Source organism: Hordeum vulgare, chromosome 2H (genome assembly GCF_904849725.1).
Source record: "Hordeum vulgare subsp. vulgare chromosome 2H, MorexV3_pseudomolecules_assembly, whole genome shotgun sequence".
NCBI classification, from domain to species: domain Eukaryota; kingdom Viridiplantae; phylum Streptophyta; class Magnoliopsida; order Poales; family Poaceae; genus Hordeum; species Hordeum vulgare.
In genome coordinates this window covers 626810079-626826647 of record NC_058519.1, presented here as the reverse complement: position 1 = coordinate 626826647, position 16569 = coordinate 626810079, and the positions used below count along the sequence as shown (strand labels likewise).

The 16569-nt window shown below is 44.3% G+C and overlaps 1 protein-coding gene across 1 annotated transcript; it reads right to left on the bottom strand.

Annotated features, from left to right (window-relative positions):
- Positions 1-9084: 9084 nt before the first annotated feature.
- Positions 9085-9770, bottom strand: LOC123430957 (indole-3-acetic acid-induced protein ARG7-like). The gene has a single exon (XM_045114784.1). It carries the CDS (start codon positions 9768-9770, stop codon positions 9372-9374), a length of 399 nt encoding a protein of 132 aa, XP_044970719.1. The 3' UTR covers positions 9085-9371.
- Between the last annotated feature and the right edge of the window lie 6799 nt (positions 9771-16569).

The following is a 16569-nucleotide window of genomic DNA, read 5'->3' as shown; positions in this document are numbered from 1 at the left end:
TTCATCGCTACGAGTAACTCCGTTGCACAAAGATGAGTGGCGGGTGTCAGTTTCTCCAACTTTAGTTGAATCGGAATTGACCGAGGAGGTCCTTGGATGAGGTTAAATAGCAATTCATATATCTCCGTTGTGGTGTTTACGTAAGTAAGATGCGATCCTACTAGATACCCATGGTCACCACGTAAAACATGCAACAACAAAATTAGAGGACGTCTAACTTGTTTTTGCAGGGTATGCTTGTGATGTGATATGGCCAACGATGTGATGTGATATATTGGATGTATGAGATGATCATGTTGTAATAGTTAATATCGACTTGCACGTCGATGGTACGGCAACCGGCAGGAGCCATAGGGTTGTCTTTAAACTAACATTTGTGCTTGCAGATGCGTTTACTATATTGCTAGGACGTAGCTTTAGTAGTAATAGCATGAGTAGCACGACAACCCCGATGGCGACACGTTGATGGAGATCATGATGATGGAGATCATGGTGTGACGCCGGTGACAAGAAGATCGTGCCGGTGCTTTGGTGATGGAGATCAAGAAGCGCATGATGATGGCCATATCATGTCACTTATGAATTGCATGTGATGTTAATCCTTTTTGCACCTTATCTTGCTTAGAACGACGGTAGCATTATGAGGTGATCTCTCACTAAAATTTCAAGACGAAATTGTGTTCTCCCCGACTGTGCACCGTTGCGATAGTTCTTCGTTTCGAGACACCACGTGATGATTGGGTGTGATAGACTCAACGTTCACATACAACGGGTGCAAAACAGTTGCACACGCAGAACACTCGGGTTAAGGTTGACGAGCCTAGCATGTGCAGACATGGCCTCGGAACACATGAGACCGAAAGGTCGAGCATGAATCGTATAGTTGATATGATTAGCATAGAGATGCTTACCACTGAAACTATTCTCGACTCACGTGATGATCGGACTTGAGATAGTGGATTTGGATCATGTACCACTCAAATGACTAGAGAGATGTACTTTTTGAGTGGGAGTTCTTAAGTAATATGATTAATTGAACTAATTGTCATGAACATAGTCTAATGGTCTTTGCGAATTACGATGTAGCTTGCGCTATAGCTCTACTGTTTTTATATGTTCCTAGAGAAAATTTAGTTGAAAGTTGATAGTAGCAAACTTTGAAGAGGATTGTCCTCGTTGCTGCGCAGAAGGCTTATGTCCTTAATGCACCACTCGGTGTGCTGCACCTCGAGCGTCGTCTGTGGATGCTGTGAACATCCGACATACACGTTTCTGATGACTACACGATAGTTCAGTGCAAAATACTTAATGGCTTAGAAGCAAGGCACCGAAGACGTTTTGAAACGTCACGGAACATAAGTGATGTTCTAAAGAGATGAAATTGTGATTTCATGATCATGCCCTTGTTGAGAGGTACGAGACCTCCGACAAGATTCTTTGTCCACAAAGTAAAGGAGAAAAGCTCAATCGTTGAGCGTGTCCTCAGATTGTCTGAGGACGACAATCACTTGAATCAAGTTGGAGTTAATCTTCCAGTTGAGATAGTGATGGTTCTCCAAAGTCACTGCCACCAAGCTGTGAGAGCTTCGTGATGAACTATAACATATCAAGGATAGATACAATGATCCTTGAGCGATTCGCGATGTTTGACACTGCGAAAGTAGAAATCAAGAAGGAGCATCAATAGTTGATGGTTTGTAAAACCACTAAGTTTCAAGAAAGGCAAGGGCTAGAAGGGATACTTCGTGAAACGGCAAAACAGTTGTTGCACTAATGAAGAGACCCAAGATTAAACCCAAACCCGAGACTAAGTGCTTCTGTAATGAGGGGAACAGTCACTGAGGCGGAGCAACTCTAGATACTTGGTAGATAAGAAGGCTGGTAAAAGTCGAAAGAAGTATATTTGATATACATGATGTTGATGTGTACTTTACTAGTACTCCTAGTAGCATGAGGGTATTGGATACCGGTTCGGTTGCTAAGTGATTAGTAACACGAAATGAAAGCTACGGAATAAACAGAGACTAGCTAAAGGCGAGGTGACGATACGTGTTGGAAGTGTTTCCAAGGTTGATATGATCAAACGTCGCACGCTCCCTCTACCATCGGGATTGGTGTTAAACCTAAATAATTGTTATTTGGTGCTTGCATTAAGCATGAACATGATTGGATCGTGTTTATTGCAATACGATTATTCATTTAAAGAGAATAATGGTTACTCTATTTTCTTGAATAATCACCTTCAATGGTTTATTGAATCTCGATCGTAGTGTTACACATGTTCATGATATTGGTGCCAAAAGATACGAGGTAATGATGATAGTACCACTTACTTGTGGCAGTGCCGCTTGAGTCATGTTGGTATAAATTGCATGAAGAGGCTCCATGCTGATGGATCTTTATACTCACTTGATTTTGAATCACTAGTGACATGCAAATCATACCACATGAGCAAGGCCTTGTTTTCATTGATATGAAATAAGATAGTAACTTGTTGGAAGTGATACATTTTGATGTATGCAGTCCAATGGGTGCTGAGGCACGCAGTGGATATCATTATGTTCTTACTTCAATGATGATTTGAGTAGATACTAGAGTATTTTCTTAATGAATCACAAGTCTGAAATATTGAAAAGTTCAATTCTGTTTCGAAGTGAAGTTCGTCGTAACAAGAGGATAAACTGTCTACGATATGATCATAGAAATGAATATCTGAGTTACGAGTTTTTGGTACGCAGTTAAGACAATGTGGAAATTGTTTCGCGGTTCATGCCACCTAGAACATCATAGTGTGATGATGTGTCTGAGCGTCATAGCCAGACACTATTTGGTATGGTGCGTGCTATGATGTCTCTTATCGAATTACCACTATCGTTTATGTAAGCATTAGAGACAACCGCATTCACTTTAAATAGGGCACCACGTATTTCCGTTGAGATGACACAGTATAGACTGAGGTTTAGAGAAATCTAAACTGTCGTTTCTTGAAAGTTTGGGGTTTCGACACTTATGTGAAAAAAATTCAGTCTGATAAGCTCGAACCCAAAGCGGATAAATGCATCTTCATAGGATATCCAAAATAGTTGGGTACATCTCCTATCTCAGATCCGAAAGCAAATTGTTTGTTTCTAGAAACGGATCCTTTCTCGAGGAAAGGTTTCTCTCGAAAGAATTGAGTGGGAGGGTGGTAGAACTTGATGAGGTTATTGAACCATCACTTCGACCAGTGTGTAGCAGGGCGCAGGAAGTTGTTCGTGTGGCGCCTACACCAATTGAAGTGAAAGCTAATGATGGTGATCATCGAGCATCGGATCAAGTTACTACAAGCCTCGTAGGTTGACAAGGTCGCGTACTACTACAGAGTGGTACGGTAACCCTGTCTTGGAGGTCATGTTGTTGAGCAACAGTGAACCTACGAGTTATGAAGAAAGCAATGGTGGGCCCAGATTCCGACAAATGGCTGGAAGCCATGAAATCCGAGAGAGGATCCATGTATGAAAACAAAGTGTAGACTTTGGAAGAACTACTTGATGGTCATAGGACTATTGATTAAAGATGGATCTTTAAAAGGAAGACAGACGATGATAGTGATAAGTCACTATTAAGAAAAGCTCGACTTGTCGCAAAGATGTTTCCGACAAGATCAAACAGTTGACTATGATGAGACTTTCTCACTCGTAGCGATGCTGAAAGTCTGTTAGAATTATGTTAGTAGTTGTTGCGTTATTTATGAAATTTTGCATGTAGGATGTCAAAACATTGTTTCCTTGACGGTTTCCTTGAGCAAACATTGTATGAGATACAACCATGAGGTTTTGTCGATCCTAAAGATACTAGCAAGTATGCAAGCTCCAGTGATCCTTCAATGGACTGGTGCAAGCATCTCGGAGTTGGAATATACACTTTGATGAGATGATCAAGGATTTTGGGTTTGTACAAGGTTTATGAGAAACTTGTATTTCCAAAGAAGTGAGTGGGAGCACTATAGAATTTCTGATAAGTATATGTGGTTGACATATTGTGGATCAGAAGTAATGTAGAATTTCTGTAAAGCATACAAGGTTGTTTGAAAGGAGTTTTCAAAGGAATACCTGGATTGAGCTACTTGAACGTTGAGCATCAAAGATCTATGGAGATAGATCGAAAGCGCTTAATGGAAGTTTCAACAAGATGCATGCCTTGACAAGTTTTGAAGGAGTTCAAAATAGATCAGCAAAGAAGGAGTTCTTGGTTGCGTTGTAAGGTCTGAATTTGAGTAAGACTCAAAACCCGACCACGGCAGAATAGAGAGAATAGACGAAGGTCGTCTTCTATGCCTTAGCCGTAGACTCTAAAGTATGCCATCCTGAGTACCGCACCTGATGTGTGCCTTGCAGCAAGTCTGTTGAGAGGTACAGAGAGTGATCCATGATTGAATCACTAGCAGCGGTCAAAATTTATCCTTAGTAACTGATGGACTAAGGAATTTTTCTCGATTATGGAGGTGGTTAAAGAGTTCGTCGTAAAGGGTTACGTCGATGTAAGCTTTGACACTAATCCGAATAACAATGAGTAGTGAAACGGATTCGTATAGTAGAGTAGATATTTGGAGTGTTTCCGAATAGCACATAGTAGCAGCATCTATAAGATGACATAATGATTTGTAAAGAACACACGGATCTGAAAATTTCAGAATCGTTGACTAAAACCTCTCTCATGAGCAAGACGTGATCAGACCCCATAACTATATGGGTGTTGGATTCGTTGGAATCACATGGTGATGTGAACTAGATTATTGACTCTAGTGCAAGTGGGAGACTGATGGAAATATGCCCTAGAGGCAATAATAAATTAGTTATTATTATATTTCTTTGTTCATGATAATCGTTTATTATCCATGCTATAATTGTATTGATTGGAACACAATACTCGTGTGGATACATAGACAAAACACTGTCCCTAGTAAGCCTCTAGTTGACTAGCTCGATCAAAGATGGCCAAGGTTTCCTGGCCATAGGCAAGTGTTGTTACTTGATAACGGGATCACATCATTGGGAGAATCATGTGATGGACTAGACCCAAACTAATAGACGTAGCATGTTGATCGTGTCATTTTGTTGCTACTGTTTTCTGCGTGTCAAGTATTTGTTCCTATGACCATGAGATCATATAACTCACTAACACCGGAGGAATGCTTTGTGTGTATCAAACGTCGCAACGTAACTGGGTGACTATAAAGATGCTCTACACGTATCTCCGAAGGTGTTAGTTGAGTTAGTATGGATCGAGACTGGGATTTGTCACTCCGTGTGACGGAGAGGTATCTCGGGGCCCACTCGGTAATACAACATCACACACAAGCCTTGCAAGCAATGTGACTTAGTGTAAGTTGCAGCATCTTGTATTACGGAACGAGTAAAGAGACTTGCCGGTAAACGAGATTGAAATAGGTATGCGGATACTGACGAACGAATCTCGGGCAAGTAACATACCGAAGCACAAAGGGAATGACATACGGGATTATATGAATCCTTGGCACTGAGGTTCAAACGATAAGATCTTCGTAGAATATGTAGGATCCAATATGGGCATCCAGGTCCCGCTATTGGATATTGACCGAGGAGTCTCTCGGGTCATGGCTACATAGTTCTCGAACCCGCAGGGTCTGCACACTTAAGGTTCGACGTTGTTTTATGCGTATTTGAGTTATATGGTTGGTTACCGAATGTTGTTCGGAGTCCCAGATGAGATCACGGACGTCACGAGGGTTTCCGAAATGGTCCGGAAACGAAGATTGATATATAGGATGACCTCATTTGATTACCGGAAGGTTTTCGGAGTTACCGGGAATGACGAATGGGTTCCGGGTGTTCACCGGGGGGGGGGGGGCAACCCACCCCAGGGAAGCCCATAGGCCTTGGGGGTGGCGCACCAGCCCTTAGTGGGCTGGTGGGACAACCCAAGAAGGCCCTATGCGCCATAGGAAGAAAATCAAAGAGAAAAGGAAAGAAAAAAGAGGAGGTGGGACAAAGGGGAAGGACTCCTCCTTCCAAACCTAGTTGGATTCGGTTTGGAAGGGGAGGACTCTCCCCCTTTGGCTCGGCCGACCCCCTTGGGGATCCTTGGACCCCAAGGCAAGGCTCCCCCTCTTCCCCCTATATATACGGAGGTTTTAGGGCTGATTTGAGACAACTTTGCCACGGGAGCCCGACCACATATCTCCACGGTTTTACCTCTAGATCGCGTTTCTGCGGAGCTCGGGCGGAGCCCTGCTGAGATAAGATCACCACCAACCTCCGGAGCGTCGTCACGCTGCCGGAGAACTCATCTACCTCTCCGTCTCTCTTGCTCGATCAAGAAGGCCGAGATCATCGTCGAGCTGTACGTGTGCTGAACGCGGAGGTGCCGTCCGTTCGGCACTAGATCGGAGCTGATCGTGGGACGGATCGCGGGACGGTTCATGGGATGGTTCGCGGGGCGGATCGAGGGACGTGAGGACGTTCCACTACATCAACCGCGTTTCTTAATGCTTCTGCTGTGCGATCTACAAGGGTACGTAGATCAAAAATCACCATGATAGGTCTTCGTGCGCGTAGGAAATTTTTTGTTTCCCATGCGACGTTCCCCAATAGCTATGTACTCCAAAACTTTGGATCTTAGCTGGGGCTAAGAAGCTTGGTGTAATTTTATAGCGTTAGTAATTGTCATGTCGTGATTGTGGTTCATGTGTAATACACTTTGTTTGTTTATTAACTTGAATCACTCTTTGACTTAGTCTTGACCAACCTTGTATCTTATCTTCTCTATGAGCAATCTTTGGATAACTCCTTAAATCGCACCTTGGTCAACACACAATCTTCTTCTGATAACCTGGAAACCAACATATGGTCTTCAAGCAATGCATATGGACATACCTCAAAGTATAGCTCAAAGCATCCATTAGCCCATAGGAATTGTCATCAATTACCAAAACCAAACATAGGAGTACCATGCTCTTTAGCAACCTCACCACCACAAACTTCACCCCTGAATCCATTACGTAGTGCCATTGCCAAATGCGTCCTAAACCCCGAATTCAATGTGCCTGGGTGGAGTGGTGGTGCAGGTGTGCTAGTCCATGATTTATGGCTTGCGATGTGCATACTCACCATATTGTGTCTTGTTTGAGTTGTTGTTATCTGGTGCTTTCAAATCTATGTGTTAGTATCTAAGTGAAATCTTGTAAAACTATGACATATGTGCACCCAAGATTTTAAATCTTTGTGTACATCATTGCTTCCTTGCTTTGCTTATCTTAGTTTTGTTTGAATCTTTTAGTCCATTCTAGTTGACGATTAATTTTGAGATAAGTCTATCGTTGTACTTTAACATCCTACAGTGAGTTTTACAATGTTGTGATTGACCTAGATGGGGCCTTCTACAAGATTCGCGAGCTTTGATGACTAGTACCTACGCATTTTGACATGCAATATATTACAGAACTCGTTCATGACAAATTTATGAGATGCTATTTTTATTTAAAATTACAGTACGATCGATAGATATTTTCCTTGATGTTTCTAAAACCTATATGTTTAGGGACAATTAATGGAAGAAATTAACATAGTGACCTAATTATTTGTAGGAAAAAATCTAGAGTGAGAGTTATTTTTTAACCCATGAATAAGATCCCACTTGCGTAAATAAGCAAGTAGCACATAAATTGACGAGTAGGGCATTTTGGTGACCGACCTTCGTGGAACCTTTTATCTTTGAAAAATTCAAAATTCAAACTTTTCGACTTTAAAAAATTCTGGAAAAAAGATATGCAACTATACAAGGATGAAATGTACGTGTGTGTAAAAATTCAGGATCAAATACCTTTAAATTTGACGTGTACAAAAAGTCAAATTTTTGTACTTTGAGGATGAATAGTATCATGTGTTAAAAAGCCTCGGATTTGTATTTTTTGCATAACTCTCATCTCAACGTATTTTGTCCTAAAAATTTACACACATGTGTGTTATGCCTCCATGTATATTGGTTCTTTTTTTTTGAATTTTGATGAATTTTGGGTTTTTCTAAAATCGGCCTCCATGGAGGCCGAGCTCCAAAAGGCATTTTCGTTAATGGTTACTTATGGACATCACACCTATATGTATACAACTAAATAGGGCTATCAAGTTCCAAGGAGTGTTACTTATGAACATTTAACTTTAATACCACATAAATAGCTAGCTCATAGAAATTATGTGAGTCTTGATGTAGCAACTATTAATGTTGTGTACATGTTGTGTGAGTGTCTTGTAGGTAGGTGATAAAAAGTTGTATGTGAATCTTATTGTAGAGTTTACCTATCACATCCTTCAAAAGTGCGCTTTCCGTGGTAAACTGCATAATTCTCTAGTGACAAATGCTTCAGTATGACTACCTCGGTCATTCGGATTGGAAGCATATCCTTATAGAGCAAACTTGATGACTACATAGATAACTCGTGCCTCTAATATGAACATGTTTTCTCCAAATTTACCTATTCATATCACATGATCTAATATCATGAAAGAAATAATATTTTTTAAGTTAATATTTATTAGTTTCAAATAAAAACAACCTTCAAAATGAAAGTCTAATGCTGAAATTACGATAATTATTCATGTGACATATAATAAGATCTTGGACACAAAAAAATTATTGATATCATTCAAGCCGAAACACCAATACTTAGAGAATTTGATATGAACGATGCCATTTGTAACAAAAGATTATCATAATAATTTGTCCAAATAACGAACTTGTATCCATGTAACAAATTCTTCTCTACCTTTGCTTCCTGACTAGTTGGAACAAATTTTTATTCATGTGTTATTATTATTGGTGATATGTCTACTTAAAGAGTACTTTTATGGACGCTTTTTAACGGAACTAGAAACATATAATGCAGAAAATAAGAACTACTCTCACCAATCGAATAGTTAGTACAATATAATGAATAATTTGTAAACAAACTATGCTTTAATGAATAATGACACCCATGGAGAGCCAAGACCACTAAGTTTGGCTGCATCAACGGCATGAACACATTGCCGACGACGCCATACTGAATGTATAACCTGGAACAATTCAATATCGTATCTCCAGTACATTGTTTTTTCAAACTGCAGTCAAGCAGTACAGAGCTGGCCGCAAGCCCGCCGGTCTGCATCAATTGCTCACGCGCGGTGCCGTCCCCGATTCATGGTTAGTGGCGCCGCCGGGCACTAGACCGGTAACCGGACCACGCTCTTCCAACCGAGGCACTTGCTATGCGCACTATCCCGCCGCCGGAGTCAAATCGCCACAGCAAGCTTGCCTGAGAAGTGAGAACAGAGCACGCACACCGAATGGCCTATGCGTGTTGCTTCCCCATCGATCCGTCACCACACGAGCTCCTCCGGCAGCGTGGCGACGTCTCGGCTGCTGGCGGCCGGCGCGCGGCAGCCGAACGAACGGCCACGGCGCTCCTCGGAGGAGACGCGGCGGAGGACGTCCCGGAAGCTGTCCTCGTCGCAGGGGAGCGCGATGGGGCCGCACGCGCCGGTCCGGAACCCGTACTCCTCCTCCGCCTGCCGGAGCAGCTCCAGGAACACGGGGTGGTTCAGGTGCGCCGCGCGCACCACGAACCGCCGGGAGGCCCCGCCCACGCACACCGCCACGTGCCCTGCCGGCACCGACGCCGCGCCGCCCTCGGCCACGCGCGCGGCGGCGCGTGACCGCCACCTCCGCAGGGTCTGCCGGAGCCACACGATGTCCCGGATCTTGCTGCATTTCGCCATTATCGGCAGTTGTGACTTGTGAGCTGAGCTTCTGTTGGCCTGCGGCGCTGCTGGTCGTGGCCTGGCTTCTCGTGGAGGGAGGGGTTGGAGGTTTTATAGGATGTTGGGACTTCGACACAGTAAAAGAAAAGGTTGGAACTTTGGTTCGTCATCGCTCAGTTGGCCCGGATCAAATAACGTGAGCTGTGTGTAGGGATGGGGCTTTTGTTCTTTTCATTTAACATTTATTTTTCGTCTAGTTTCTATTCACATTTTGAGCCACATATGGCACGTAGTTGTTCTTCCACGTATGCCGCTCTCACCTGCACGTACCACCGGCGTCCTGTGACCGTGAGCTCTCTGAATCCGGTAGTACAGAAGTGCGGATCACGAGAGATTGTCTAGGCGTCTGCCCCATTTCGGCTCTTGGCCAATCAACTACTCTATGTAATAGAAAAAGTTTCAGAATTTTCGAAACATGTACACCATACACAATGCTGCACCATACTCTACAAGCCAGGCCATGCATTCCCCTGGATACCACATGCACATGGTCACATCACATCGGCGTTTCTGGTTAGGGAGAGCCGAGGAAGGAAGAGAAAATCGTCTGGTCTCGAGCCGATGAACGGTGAGGTGCCCGAGTTGCATGTGCCCGGCGCTGTCTGCTGCCCGGCGGGCACTCGATCCGATCCCAGCTGCAGCATGTGGCCGGGATTTTGGCCTCGTCTCGTCTGACAGCGACGATATCTCGTCGGGTTTGGCGCTGCGATGTGCGGTATATACTTGCCGGAGTTGTGGCTTTCAGAAGATCGCCATGCGGATTCCGGGCAACGCAGCCTCGTGTTTAACATTATGGATGCGCCCGTCAACTTTTGTGCTATTCTTTTGAAAAAAAGTGTGCTAGCTACAAGTAAGAGCAACCCAACCGCGCAACTCAAACAAACGTGTGTTTTGTCTACGTTTAGTCCGTTTGGGTCGGTACATCCATCCCTTTTTTGTTCGTGCCAGCCGTGTGACCAATGTGCTGACCCATTTTCTGTTCACGCGGCAAGTTTGTGGCCATTTTTTGGTCGCTTTGTCAAGAACCACACAAGATTTAATTCTAGTTCAACAAATGTTCAATACAAAACATTGCCTAGTTCAAGAACTATATAAATATTTCATGTTTAACATTAAATTATTTCACATACATGATTACCGACATGAATCCAGATATGCTCAACAAAATCATTTTACAGCTGCATTGTATATGAAACTCCACGAACTGTGCAAACATTATCGCTTCTCCATGCTCAGGCATAACATTATTACCTCGAAACTGAAACATTTGATTATAGTGACGTTTTAGGCACTCATCCATGTTGTGTGCATGATGACACAAATTGTCATCACCTTCCACAATTTTTTGATGCTCCAAGTTATAACAGAATACTGAACGATTGATGCCCCATGAAAATTGAAGAAAGCCAAATGCACGCTCTACATCTTTTCTAACACTTTCTTACTCTTGAGAAAATATCTTTCTCATCCCTCCTATAGGGTTGTAAATTGTCTTCACAAGAGTAGACCACCGTGGATAGATACCGCCAGCTAGATAGTATCCATTGATGTATTGGTGGTCATTGATTTCAACATTGACCTCAGGGAAATTGCCTTCTGCCATCCTAGCAAACACTAGAGAGCGTTGGAGCACACTGATATCGTTATGAGATCCGGCCATGTCGAAGAAAGAGGCGAAATCTAGAGATCTTGGAAAGGCAACGAACGAGGTTGCCGGTAGGGTGAGTCTACGGGCGTATGACAAGCAGCGACGACGGAAGTGGGCGACGGGGGCGACAGGCGGGGCGAGCGGGTGAGTTGGAGAAGAAGGAGAAAAAAATAAAATTGACGTACGTGCCACCAACTGACGGGATAGGAGAAAGAATAGGGCGGGCGACGCGGGCGTTTGTCCCGTGTCCAGGCCGACGAAAATGCGACTTAAATTTGGGTCTGAAATGGATCCGGACGAACAAAAAACAGGAATCGTCTGTTTAAGTCAACGCATAGGCCTTGTTTTGTGTCCGGGAAGATCAAACGCACGGCGACGAACGAAATAGATTGTTCGATTGGAATTAGGGTGCTGTGTGCCGAGAAGGAGAGTGCTCCTCTCCTGCTTATCTTAATCTCCGTTCTCGAAACGCCGCAAGGAAGAAAAGAAAAATGTGGGCGGCGGAATACGACGGGAGATCTCGGCGACCTGGTCCGTGCTGGCGATTAACATGGCCGGTTTGGTACGGTGGACTCTTGCTGGCTAGGGCCGGGCGCTCGCGGTCCACCTGATCCGTTCATCATGCATGTATTCATGTGCGCGATGCAGAGAGTGTGGCAAGTTCGCTGCAACAACGTGTGCATGGGCACCGGTCTCCTGGTCGACTAGTTGCTCCTGCGCGCCGTGGTCCAGCACGTAGGTACGTACGTCCGTTGCCACTTGCCACGACTGTACCGGACCGGCGGCGTTTCTGGAGTGCCACCAGCTAGCCGCCTGCGGCTGCCGGTGCAGTGCATCCGGCGAGCTGTTGGCGACGGCCATGCACGCGGCCCTTCTTCTGTACTCCGTAGTTAAGCTAATAAGAGTCGCCATCCGAGTTGCATGCAGCCATGGCTGTCAAGTCCACATCTCGTGCGTTACCACCAGAAGTCGTTGCCTGTTGGTACAAGAAGCTGACAAGCCCACGGACAAAATCGTCTCGTTCCATCGCCAGGTCAAAACGGATGCACTGCATTCTGCTCCCTCCTCCCTCCGTTTCTAAATATAAGTCTTTCTAACGATTTTATTAGGGACTACATACGGATGTATAAAGACATATTTTAAAAATTATCCGTATGTAGTCTTTTAATAAAATTTCGTCATGATAAATACAGTACAAATTAGACCATGAACACCGCCAAACGTAGTGTAGTTATAAGCTCACCCGGGGACGTACGAGGCATCTGTGCACGCCATTTTCCTTTGATTCTGTACTCGTTGTACGAGATGTATGCACCAAATCCCGATATGAAGAGCTGCACAAGTTGGTACGCACGCCGATAAACAATGTTGGTTCACGGTTGGTAGCATGGGCACGATCGAAACACAACAAGAAGACGAGCTGCGTCGTCCCAAGTTGCGGCGACTTCCCCTGGTTTTCTGCGCGGTTTGTTGTCTTTGTCACACTGTCGGAGAGGCTCCCGTGCAAATGACCACCCCTAGGAGTGAAGAGGCAAACATTTGGCATGACATGAGCAGCGTACTTTCGCCACAAACATTTCGAGGTGTACTAGTACCTAACATGGGGGTTAGTATAACTGGTGTTAAGAAAATAGTAATTCTAAGTGGTTAGTAGTATAACTTTCCCTAGACAAGTATGGGTTAGTGCTTAACTAACTCTAAAGCTCAAGCCATGATCCATGTTGTCCGGTGAATGCTTGAAGGGGGCACCCAAGGGAGAAGATACTCCCCAGACTTCACCTTTTCAGGCTGGACATGCGTAGTTTAGTATAGTACTCAATTTCCACTAACAAATTAAGTTGAACAAAACGGACAGAAGCAGGCTGAAAACAAGCCTTTTTAGTTTAGCAGGTTCATCCAATCATCCTTGGCTGCTGCCCCGACGGTTGATGCCTCACTTTCCTGTACTAACTCTCTTTTGCGTCTTAACCAGCTGTCTAGCACTCTAATTAGCCCCCCCCCCCCCCCCAGTTATCAACATACCTGTTAAACACCAGTTAGTTGTCAACTTACTTGTCAACATATTTGTTAAACTTACTTGTCAACTTGAGACTTGAGTGCACCGTGAGTTGTAGCGAAGTAATAGTGCTCTAGTTAGTACTCCTTCCCATATTATAAGGTGTATTAGTTTTTAGCAGAAAAATAAAAGCAGGTCGATCTTGTGATGGAGAGAGAGAGGGATGACATGGGAATTGAGAGCTAACTGCACGGTAGACCCATCGAGTGACCTTTTCAATTCCCCACAAAATAGCGAATCTTAGCTTTGCGTTAACTGCAGGAGAAAAAAAAATCATATGCGTCTAACATTATGGGATTGCATGCAAAAGCTAATATGCCTAAGATTTTGGAAATGGGGGAGTACTAGCCATGAATTGGAAAGAAGTCGTCTTGCTTTAGGAATGAAAATGTGTGCATGGTGTCACTTGTCTGGGCGCACTTCAAGCTGTATTAGCATATCAAGCTTAATTAGCATCCATAATACCCTCTTTTTTAGTGGTAGCATACATAATACTCAAACTGTTAATTTGAGCAGTGCGAGATGTAGCTAGCCCATCGCGTAACAACAATAATGTATGGAGGTAACGTTGATTTGTGTGCTGATTGATGAATTCGTTCTGTTCCCACGGTCATCAACTAATTATGACCAAAGAGAGCCTGATCTCGTGTACCCCTTGCGTCGCCTCCCCTCGGACGACGCCAGGGGCCCGAAGCCCTACCCGGCAGACACCTTTTTCCTTTCCCGACCGCCGCTGCCGTCGGCAACAACCGCGGTGGTGGCGGGCCCTGCGCCTTAGAGCTAGGGCGGGTGGTGGCCGCGGATCCCCTCTGAGGCGAAGGGGCCGTCGCGCGCGGGGAGGACGGTGGCGGAAGTCAGGGCGGCATCCTTGTTGCGCGGCGGCGTTCGAGGCCTCCATGACTAGTCGTGGTCGGAGGTTGGATGGCTGCGCTGGCGACGCTCCGTCCAGCAAGGGGCAGCTGTTGCGCACATTGGCTGGCATCAAGGGTTGCGGATCTGTCGTGTCCTATCCAGATCCGTCACAGTTTGACCTTGGACTGACGGTGGTGCGAGAAGGATCGGTGAGGACGGTTGGAGGCCCCTTGCCTGCATGCCGACGGCGGCCCTCGTCTACACGGCGAGCCCCCCTCGGTTCCAGCCAGCCGTGAAATCGAGGAGACGCGACTTTCGGTGAAAACCGCGCCGACTTGGGTCATGGCGGACGATGGCGGCGTCTAGGACGTTGTTATCATCTCGAGGCATCGTTGTTGCAGGTCGTGGCACCCCACTCGTGATGCTCTCGGGGAAACCCTAGATCTGGATCTACCGGTCGGACGATGATGGCATCGTCGATGTCGTTTCCCTCTTGAGGGCATCGTTTTGGAGTACGTGCTGGGTGGACGGGACTAGAGGAGGAGCGGTGTTTCTTCTACCGCGAGCCCTACGGTGGATCCCGGCAGCACGACATTGCGGTGGTTCGGCGACAAGCGCGTGTAGATGGATACATGCATGATGGTGGTGCTGTCTGGCGCCATGGTGGTGTCGACGGCAGGCCTAGCAAGGAAGATGCGTCTGTTCTGGCTCTGGAGATGGACTGGTGGAAGATGGTGGAGGCAGGCTCTAAGAGTGCGCCGGATCGGTATGGGATCCAGGCCGAGTGTGTGGCTGGGTCGGGGCATCCGGCTATAGATGTTAGGATTTGGTGCGATGTCTATTTGGTATTTGGTCCGGATATTCGGCACACCTTCATCAAGGGATAAGAGTAGCAATAGGTGTTGGCTAGATGGTGGATTCAGGCCGACTGATGTATTAGTATGTATGGTGTGTGTGCATAATTCATAAAATTGATGTATGCATCCTTCAGATGCAGAGGATGGGGTATATCCTCCTTTTCTAAAAAATTAACTAATTATAAAATTACTTCCGCAAAAAACTAATTATATAATCAATTTCCTTAAAAATATATTTATTTATCAAGAAAATTAAAATGTCATATGTTGGCAAAACACTTACTTCTTTCCATATTGTTGAGTGGAGAATTATTAGACATAGAAATGGAAGATTTTCTTGAAACACCTATAAATGCACTTAATAATACAACTATCCATGGAAATCTCATCTAGGATTAGAATATATCCGTCCATCTTCATAAGACATACATGACGTCAACTTTGCACTTAGTTTGGACTCTCGAGGTGAAACTACTCATGCAACAACTTGCCTCATGAAAGGGAGAGTTTCTTTGACATGACAATAAAGAATATAAAAGAAAAACAGGGCGGGGGGGGGGGGGTTAACATAATTTAGTAACTTACTCTCTTCATTTTTGATTTATCGTTCATATTGTAAGGGCTCCTTTGATTCAAAGGAATTTCACAGGATTTTTAGATGATTAAAATCCTTAGGAATTTTTTCGACATTGGCCTTTTGATTCATTTGATTGGATTCTACAATATTTTTTTCTACTTTTCATAGAAAATCTAACATCCACTTCGACTTCTTTTTACAATTTTTTTGTTTTTTCTGTGACATCAAACACTCCTTGTTAATTCTATATGGTTCAAATGGTCATGTCACTCCAAACCTGTATTGTTCCTATTCTTTCACTAGTTAAATGCTCGTGCGTTGCCACGAGACAAAATATGAATATGCTAGACATTAGTGATAGCTCCCACAAAGAACATGTCACACATCCAATTTACTCGCGCTAAATATCGATGTCATTCTTCCCGTTTACCCTTTCCGCAACAACCAAGCATCCACTCATTTCCAATCCCATCCCAACCTAAATGACGTATCACGACAAAAATACAAAAAATAATATAAATTAAGATCTTCGTTGTACTAAATCATTTAAAACCTGCAAGCAAAACAACAACAAAAAGTGCTAAAAATGAACCAAGCATTAAGATTCATAATTTTATCATACAATTTACATGATACATGAAATCAATGTTATAATTAAATTATAATGTGCCCTGAGTGAAAACAAAAATGTATAAGAAATTGGGGAAACTACATTAGTGTGTAGAGCATCCTAAGCTGCTACACCACCAACCCTCCTCGTCAATAGT

Excerpts from the sequence above, each read along its gene's own strand:
- LOC123430957 (XM_045114784.1), bottom strand. The coding sequence starts at position 9,770 with ATGGCGAAATGCAGCAAGATCCGGGACATCGTGTGGCTCCGGCAGACC.